The sequence below is a fragment of the Sipha flava genome, unplaced genomic scaffold (genome assembly GCF_003268045.1).
Source record: "Sipha flava isolate LNK unplaced genomic scaffold, YSA_version1 537_pilon_pilon, whole genome shotgun sequence".
In the NCBI taxonomy this organism is placed as follows: Eukaryota; Metazoa; Arthropoda; class Insecta; order Hemiptera; family Aphididae; genus Sipha; species Sipha flava.
In genome coordinates this window covers 1-10,370 of record NW_020273518.1, presented here as the reverse complement: position 1 = coordinate 10,370, position 10,370 = coordinate 1, and the positions used below count along the sequence as shown (strand labels likewise).

At 25.4% G+C, this 10,370-nt stretch overlaps 1 protein-coding gene and 1 pseudogene across 1 annotated transcript; one reads left to right on the top strand and one right to left on the bottom strand.

The window, feature by feature from the left end:
* Positions 1-421: 421 nt before the first annotated feature.
* Positions 422-1,698, bottom strand: LOC112690969 (annotated as a pseudogene).
* A 695-nt stretch (positions 1,699-2,393) lies between these two features.
* On the top strand, positions 2,394-5,667 carry LOC112690968 (small ubiquitin-related modifier 3-like). The gene is made up of 3 exons (XM_025565075.1): positions 2,394-2,429; positions 2,971-3,087; positions 5,289-5,667. The coding sequence occupies exons 1-3, from the start codon at positions 2,394-2,396 to the stop codon at positions 5,436-5,438; spliced, it is 303 nt and encodes a 100-aa protein (XP_025420860.1). The 3' UTR covers positions 5,439-5,667.
* The last annotated feature ends 4,703 nt before the right edge of the window (positions 5,668-10,370 follow it).

Here is a 10,370-nt window from a genome sequence, read left to right as displayed (position 1 = left end):
TATTAGTTAAAAATATTTAATAAATATAAAGATAGATTATTTATTTATTGTTACATTTTAAGATTCATTTAATGTATGATTACCATTAAAAATAAAATATATTTTATAAAATAAATAGAAAATAAAAATAAAATATTAATTATAAATATTGAATAAATGAGAAGTTTTAAATAATAAATAAATATTTATTTATTTATTTATTTATTGAATATTTATTCAATATTAAAATATTTTGTTGATTAAATGTTAAATTTTAAGATTTATTAAACTTTTTATTGTCTTTAAAAATTAAATATTGTTAAATATTTATTTATAAATATATAATATGTTGGTTACAACGTAAAAAAGTACAATATATTATCAACATTGTATTAACTTTTACTTTTAAATATTTAAAAATCAATTTAAATTTAATATTTATTCAATGGATTTGATTTACAAATGCTGTGGGTCCATTAGGAAATAATGCTTGATAATCAATATCAATCTGAAACAACATAGTATATTTAAACATAAGAAAATAAAAAAGAAAATAATTATTTCAATTAATTACTAGTTTATGGCCATAAGAAATTGAATATTGTTTCCAATTTTTTAATATATTTGCTGTTGACTCTGAATTCTTAATGTAATTAAGTCGATAGTTTACACTTACTTTCCAGTTTTTTTCAATTTCAGGAAATGAACTGTTGTTATGTTTCAATTCATGTAATATATAATCTATTTCATTTTCTGATACTACAAATAATATAGACATTATAATATATATTATGTATATTTTAATTTATAAATTAAATATTTTACCAAATGTCCTCTCAGTCCAACTCTCTTTCTCTTGATTTCTGCTACCCATTTTATTTTTTTCTAATTTAGTTGTAGTATGAATTAACCCAGTATTTTTCAGATTTCTCATTGAGTTATAATACTTGGCATACAATTTGCCTTTTGGGTTTTTATTGCATCCAATTTTCATGAAATAGGTATCCTGTAGATTTTAATTTTGGTAACTATTATTATTATGATAGCAATAAATAACAAATTAAATATCTTTAATTTCAGAGTTAAACATTGCCACTATTTGATCTGTTATAGATTCAACTAAGCTTACAGACATTTGTATGGGCTGTGATAGTATATGCCTAATAAGTATGTCGACCAATGTTGATCTAATACCATCATTTAGCTTATTATTCTGTCTATAATAGTCCAATATTAAAGAACCTTGTGTTGATGAATTTAGAATTACATCAACTTTTAATTCTTGGCTTGATTTAAAAGATTTAAGAAGAGGTTCTAAATTTGGTTTGTTCATTGATGTTTCAGCAGACTCTGTTATTTTATTTATATAAACAATATTTAAATTGATTTTCCATTTTTCTAGTTCAGATTCAAATTTTACTAGGACGCCTAATGGATATGTTAATAATAATTTATCAACATGTCTAGTTTTTAAAAGCCGAAGAATTTTCATATCAATTAGTTGATCTATACAAAAAAAAAATATATTAGGGTAATAAGTGATTAAGTGTTAATCTAATGTTAATTTTGTGGTATACTTATCATACCAATACAAGTTTGATATACACATGTTAATCCCCAATCTTCTAATACTTTCTTCAGTTTTGGTAAATCTTCAGCTAGATAATGCAATTCTGACATTTGAATGGAACTTTTTTGAAGATATATATCAGGGTTCATAATTTCTACTGCTTCGGTGGGTGGCTAAGGTTTTAACAATACCAATAAACATTGCTATTACAGAATATAAGTAACTCGATAAATAAAAAAAACATAATTTTTTAAAAAGTAATTTATTAAAAAAAAATTACAGTACTTACAAAGAAAAAGAAGCATAATTACAATTAATTACAAAAAAAGCATCATTTTTAAAAAGTAACTTACAAACAAATTGTTGACTTAAAGGAACCTTATTTCACAAAACTGCTTTAGGATAGTAACAGGATAGCTGCTCTCCTGATAGATAGATAGGTAGGTACTGATCATTGGATGATATAAAATACTGAACTTGAATTGTCATAAGAATATATGATTGTTGTTTAAAATACCTTTAAATATAAAATTAATCCGTGTTAATCATAATAATTAAGTCTTATATCAGAACATTATAATTTATAACAAAATAGTGGTGCATACTATAACTAAAACATTATTAAGATACTAATTCTTGGTAAAACATATACCCATAAAGATCTTTGGTAAAGTCTAGTTGCACCACTGACAATAAAAGTAAAACAAAAATGTATAGACTTACTAGTAAGCATATAATATAAGTTTATAATTAATAAGTCGAGTATATGATCTTGGTGTTGACTGCAATATTAGAAAAAAACACTACAGATCACAGAAAATAATATAAAAAAGCATAATACACAATGTTGTTGATATCCAATAGGCCAAAAGATACGCGTGTATGCTGTATGCTAAGTTCCATACAGCAATATTTAACTAGTTATAAACTTTTAACTTATAAAGCTAAAAAGAAAACCATGAAAAAAACTTTAACGCGTGGTAAAGTATTGGCAGCTATAGCTATATATATATAAGCGGTAACAAAAATGTATAATGGTCGATGGTTAATTTGATAATATAATTGAATAATAACACATGCAAGTGTGACGTCCTTTTAATCAAAAAAAGTTTTTGTCCATACTGATTTTTTAAAGTTATTCTGTTAGTAATGGAAATATTATTTACCATTTTTTTTTTGCATAAAAGAACAAGGTTTTGTCTTGATTTTGAGAACATTTTGGTTAGAGATTTTTCGTTTTGAAAATAACTTCAAGACTATTTTATGCCTTAATTACCTATTTATTTAGTTTCAAGGTGTACATAAAAACTTATGTACATAAAATTACAAGTTGAATTGTTGCATATGATTTTTAAAACCCAACTTTTATATTTAAATTTAAGCAGTAGCATACATTAATAATTTGTTACATTTTCCTTTAGGTTGTTCCCGAGCATATTAACTTAAAAGTATTAGGACAAGATAACGGTGCTGCCCACTTCAAAATTAAGATATACACTCCGTTGAAAAAGTTAATGAACGCGTATTGTGAAAGAACTGTAAGTATTTAATAAGAGCAATAACTGGTTATATAAATACTAAACATGTTATAAATTCAAAAGTCCTCTATCTTACAAACAACATTAGTGTTTACAATTGTATATTTGGTAAAACTTATATTTTGATAGCTTAAAAATTTAAGTAAATTAACTTATTATCTATTTTAAAGGGAAGAATATTATCTGTATCCTTTGGGTTTATATATATTAACACGTTCGTGGCCCAAGACCTTCTTGAAAATCAATGAGAAAAACTCAAACCTAATCTAATTAATTTCTAGTTCTATGTAATTATGCTTTTATAGTTTTGACCTAGAACCTATTTTTTATACCATTTTTTCCTGTTTCTAAGGCTATGTCACATATTTGTGACATGGGTTCAAATGAACAGTTATTATTACAAAAAACCCATTGTTGACATGGTTGAAAATTATATGTTGAGTGTCACATATGACACGTAGCCGGGTTATATATATATTAATATATATAATATATAGGTTATATATTAAGTTATAATAATGTCAAATATAAAATTTCATCAAAATCTTATAACTTATTTAAAAATTAAAATAATCAACATATTAATACAAGTTTAGATGTTTTTTTTTTTTTTTTTTTTTTATAGGTTTTAATAATAAGTTAACTAATCCAAATTAGGAATGTAGATTTTCCGTGTAGTAACAATCGATGGCAACATCATGTGGGTGTTGATATCCATTTAACTTTCTATGAACATTGTGTTATACTTGTGCACATAGATAGTCAATATTGAATAAGTAAAAGAATGTATAAAACTTAGTAAATGGTTAAACATATATATTTCCTTTAAATTCTATTTTGATTTAGGATCTTAATGGTGCGATTCCTAAGGATGCGTCTGTAGACGTATGACGCGACTGAATAGGTATTCCATACGACTACAAAACGTAGCCGCAAGAGATGCATGTCAGGTCTATAATGTGCATTGTTATCATATTCTCATTTTCCATATCAATATCATCGTAGTTTGTTTAAACTTTTGAATACGTCTTTCTATACATTTTCCTTTATTTAGTAATCTTTATAAGTATTATGTTATAAATCAAATAGGCATGTATGTCTACTCACATAATTAGCCAGCCAGTGGCACAACTGGGGTTGGTTTTTTTTTTTTTTGGGGGGGGATTCTGAATTTGAAAAAATAAGCATTTTCTGCAGGTTTTTGATGGGTATAAGGAATTAAGATTTAGTTAGGTTTATGAGTAAAATATTTAAATTACAAATTAAATTGTTTGAATTCTATTTCATATTGTGATACCACAAAAAAAAAGTATTATACAATCGACTATCGAGAAATCGTATTAGCAAGGTTATTGATGTTTCAAAGTTGAACGGAACGTTACAAAACGTTCCATATTGTTATATGTTCATATGTTATTATTGTTATCAATTATAATACGAATAATATTCATATTTCATGTCAATCAGCCATTTTACATGTTCCGGATAAACCATTTTTTTTTCTACGTAGAATTTGTAAAAACCTCATAATAATTTGGGGGGGGGTGTTACAAACCCCACCACCTAGTTGCGCCACTGTAACCAGCATAGAATCTTCTTCAAATGTAAAAATTGCTTTTGAAGACATTTCAAAATTACATCAAATTTATAATTTATATTGAATTTATAAATCAATATTTTTAAATTAGATCAACAATTCAATGATGATCGGTCGTCAACCACGTGATTAGAGACACAGCAGCCGCGTGGTAGTGTTGGGAATAGGTTTCATTTAAAAATAGGTAAAGCAGTTAAAATTAAAGTCTCGTCATTAGGAATCGCACCTTAAGAGAAACAAAGGTTACCAATATGTTGCTGACAAAATATTTTTGGTAGGATATTTCGTCCACGCATATATACCGTGGACACTAAATACTCTATTACATGTTTTTTTTTTTTTTTACATGAAAGCCCTTTAGTATTGTTTAATGGTCAGTATTTACTTGATAAAAAAATGAACAAAGTGGTACACTATTTGAGGAATTTTGTATCTTGAATATCAATAAATTATTTTTAACTGTCAAATATTTATACTATTTTTATTTTTTTAAACCTTATTAGCTATTCATAATTACTATCTGAACTAGTGTCCTATTGGTTAATAAACCTAATTTTGTTTATACTTTTTTTATTAATAATCTTGTAATAAATATTATTTTAAGGGTCTTGCCATGGCTACTGTCAGGTTTCGTTTTGATGGACAGGCGATTAGTGAAGCTGATACTCCTTCATCTCTTGAAATGGAAGAAGGTGATACAATTGAAGTTTACCAACAACAGACTGGCGGCTGCTTTAATTATACTTACTACTAATTCTACTTTTATATATTTACTTAAAAAAAAATTATACTTTTAAGTTTATATTTTATTTATAAAGTTATTCATGTGCATCATTTTAGTGTCGCAAATCCTAAGAACACCTTTTATGTTACTGTGTTTATCCATTGTCTACTAAGTTGGTTGTATTAAAAGTTATAATTAGACAAATGTGTTAACAATTAACACTACATTATCCAAAAAATAAATGGCATCATGAAAACAATTTTAACAAATTAAAAAACTTATTTTTACTATATATTTATGTAATCCTATATTCATATACTATTATTATTACTATTTTTTACAATTTTCATAATTTGCAAATACATTTTAAATATAATCATTTAGATTTTTTCATTATTTTAGTTACTTTAAAGGACTCATTAAAATGTGTAAATGCTACTATAATTATGGTTGTAATTAAGATAATATACTCAATACGATTTTTAAACATTGTACCGCATATTGTATATATTTTACTATATTGAACTGGGATTTCCTTTGTGCAATGAAAATCAAAATCTTCATTATAGTCTTCAACACATAAATAACATATTTACGTTTTTCTAATTCCTGAAATTAAATTGAAGCTATTATGCAAAAAGTATTTTATCCCAAAAACTTGAATTCTTTATTGAATTGCTTAATACAGAAACTCCTTAAGTTATGTCACATGTGGAGTTAATGCTCAAAATAAAACTTTCAAATATGTGAATTGGTCATGTATATTATACACACAAATCTACTAATAAAATGCAAAAAAAATGATTAAAAGGTATGTTTTGAAATTTCTTATGGCGTTTCTGTTATAAGCTATTCAATTATTTAATTTCAAATGGTTCAATTAAAAAAATTTCTAAATATATTCAAAATTGGTTATTTTTCTCATAGATGGTTTTAAATTAACACTAATATAAAAAATGCCCTACCATGATATGAAATGCATACATAAACAGTGAATTTGAATGTTGAAGGAGTATTTTTATTTTGTTGTATTATGTTTCTATATATACTTGAAAATTGATCAATGAGGTTAATCATTTCAGTTGTCAGTTTTTGCTTTGTTTTTCTTTTTATTTAATTTTCTGTTATTCATTATTTTTGTTTTTTAAGTATTACATTTAAACTTATTAATATGAATATGCTGAAATTTGGTCATACATTTAACTCTTATCTTCATTTCCATAATTATTTAAGAGTACAAAAACAATTTATTTTTTATTTTTCAATATCCAATTGTCTGAACTTAACTGACAAAAGTATTATCAAAAATTACCATACAACCTTGCTATACCAAATTTGTATTTGATTATATGTGCGAGAAGATAGTCTGAAAAAATAAAAATGTTCATACACGGTAATTTTATTTGAAATACGGTAATACTGGTTATTCTGTATGGTTTCATCATTATAAAATTCTAGCAACGCTGGGTCTGGCGTTCATCATATTACTGACCATGGTCGGGCATGTAGACACAGTGTTAAGAATATTATGATCCTAAGTAATTTTTAATTTATTAACTAACTGTTCCAAAGGATGGTACGGTTACATTGCATGGTCCAATTATTTCATGTGGTCCTGTTGAAACCTCATTTTCAGGTTTTCCTAATATTGCCATAAATAAAAATGTTGTATAATATATAACGACAGCAACTTGAAGAGTTCGTTTGAATATAGTTCAAACTTAGAAGAGTTTTGGTGTAAAAAGGCCATGGGATATCCAAACATTCGGCAAACAGCATTACGTTTTCTCATGGTTTTTTCAACCACATATTTATGTGAGCCAGGATTTTCTTCACTATTATCTATAAAATATAAAAAATGAAATCGTCTGAATCCAAGTGATGATATGCGACTGGCACTAAGCAACAGCATCGTTCCAAGAATTTCACAACTGGTAAAAGAAGCGCGCCCTAATAACATAATATAAACTGTACACACGGCTCAAACATGTTGAACTAAAAAAAAAAAAAAAATTCAGGACTTACAGGATTTAAGTGGTTTTATGTATATATGTCGTAGCCACATAGTGAAATTGACCATTTCATGAAATGGAAACGACTTTTTAACACTTCGTGAAATACGGAAATATTTCATGATATGGTCACTTTTTCATGAAACGGTCAAAGTTTCTTAATTTCGTTAATAACAGAATTTACAAACTCTCTACCGTTATCACTTTGTAACCCACTGTGCATTCTATGTTTTAAAACATATACAATATGTTTAATATGTTTCATCGGACTAACTTAAAATATTGATGTTAATATTATGTTGGTTGATAGTAAAAATAAAATGTAATGCTAATTAACATTACAATAACGTAACTAATGCACAGATATATGCCATTATAGGTTTTATATTGTATGTATGTTATAGTATGGACAGATATTAACTATTACAGATTTTATGTTACATGTATGTTTTATTTTATTATTATAATATGCAATCTACTGCGGCTGGTCATGGCCTGACTATATATAGATTATATTCAATATTTTGATCAAGTGTACAAAAATAGAAAAAAACCCAGAATATTGTTGATGAACTGCGCATACCATATCAAACATTCGCACACTAGTCTGCAGTCACCACACACTGAAACACGTCACTACGTCTGCAGCTATTGTTATTTGTTACATTCTTATTTATTTAATTCTGTTGTTTTACTTAACAATTTTTTTATATTAAGTGAATATCGCAGTATGGTTTTCGCACACATTTGTTTTTAATTACTTATTTACTTTATAGATATAAATATATCTTACTTGATATCATCTTTGTCGTCCGCTTTTTTATGAATTAAATATTTCTTCTCGGCCACAGTTAATACATCATATTTTTGTAAAATATAATAATCACGTCTTTTCTTTGCACCTCTGTGAAATTTAAATTTAAATTAGTTACCGATACTCAAGATTAATGGGTGGTCAAATTATCTATTTTGTTGGTACTTGTTTAATTTAGCATCAGTAATTTCGGCTATAATTGTCTCAATCTTCATATTTGTATATGGCTTTTTTCCCGGTTTGTCCAAATAATACTTGTTCATTCGAATGTAAAATTCACTTTTTGGATTCTTCTATATTATTAAGATTATACAAAATTATTTTAAAGTAAATATCTAAAATGCGTGAATGTGCGAGCACGATGCAATCCGTTCACTGACTATACACTTTTGAACAAAAATCTAATATGATAAATCAAAATTAATAAAATATAACCTGCTCGTTTCAGATAACTAGGTAATTTTATTTAATAGATATTTTGTATAATAGAATTTGTGGTAAAGGAATTTAGTGCTTAAATCAATAGTTATAAATTATAACTTATAACATATTTCATATCTACTAATAAAAATTATTATAAAATTTTGATAAATATTAAATATATTTTCGGTACACAAAGTGAACGACAAGATTGTGAAAAAAATTACACGATGTCAAATTGGAACGACCGTTTCATGAAAAAGTGACCATATCATAAAATATTTCCGTATTTCACGAAGTGTTAAAAAGTCGTTTCCATTTCATGAAATGGTTAATTTCACTAAGTGGCTACGACATATATCTATATATATTATTGTAGGTAATATTCATGTGATAATAACAACGTAATAATATCGATAATGTACAAACTATGCGTATTTTAACGTATATCTATATATAAACATATTATGCTCAATGACAATAAAAATTTAATAATTATATTACCTACAAATAGTTAAATCACTTAGTTATAAAGTTAAAATTAAATTACAAGGAGATGAACGCCTGAAAACTTACATAGAGGCTTAGTAATAAAACCAATATTATATTACGTAGCGTCACGAACTGTCTGACCGTCGTAACAGTGCCACAATGAAGTTTACCTAAGTGTCAGTGCACTCGATCTAGACTCTCCCTTTTATAATTTGAACAACGCCATACCCATACAGATGTTTTGAAATTCCATAGTATGATGAAGCATTTCAGTTGTATTTAAAAATGATAAATAATAATAATTTTTCAGTAAAATGTAATATTATGCAGTTGCAGAAATATAAGTTATTTTCTACTATGATACATTTTAATGTCCTTGCAGTAATAAGTTGTTAAGGTGGAAAATAAATATTTTTATGAGTTAAAATAATTACATATTTAATTAAGTATTTATGTATATAATCGTATACATATATACTTGATTTATATGTTTATATGGCGTTTGATCATAATTATCGATTATATAATAACATTTAATCATACTTTATAATAATCTAAAAAAGGTCTATAAAGTACAGATAAATATATTTTATTACATATATTATTAATTTGTGTAATAATGTATATTTAATATACAGCTTAAAAACAATATGTACATATACATTATTATTATGTATTGTATGGAATTAAATATACATAAATATGCTAAACTAATTAGGTTACTAAATTATTCAATCATAAAGAGAATTAACGAATAACGAAAACTTAATTTGGAACAAATCGTATAGTACAACTAAACATCTAGTATTTCAAAGTAAATGTGTATTGTAAAGCCACTCGGTTTTTTATGTTTAAAATTAGTTAAAAATTGATTGTAATTTAAAGCAGAAATATTTTTAATTTCATAAAATTGATTGGTTTTTATTGAGATATTTTATTCTCATTCATTTTAATAATGTTTCAAATAGTATGTATTTATAACCGAAGTAAAAAAAAAACTATTCTCTAATAAAATTACACGAAAAAACTATTTATTGTTTATTAAGATTTCTATTTCTGTAATATAATGGCAAAAATGTCAAATTATTGATATTATTATTATTTTTATGTAAAGTCTAGACTTTAGACTATTGACTCATTTGAAACAACTAGGTTATTTTTGATTTAAAATAGTCTATTAATAATTTTACTACAATACATAATACGCTTTAAGTTCATAATATA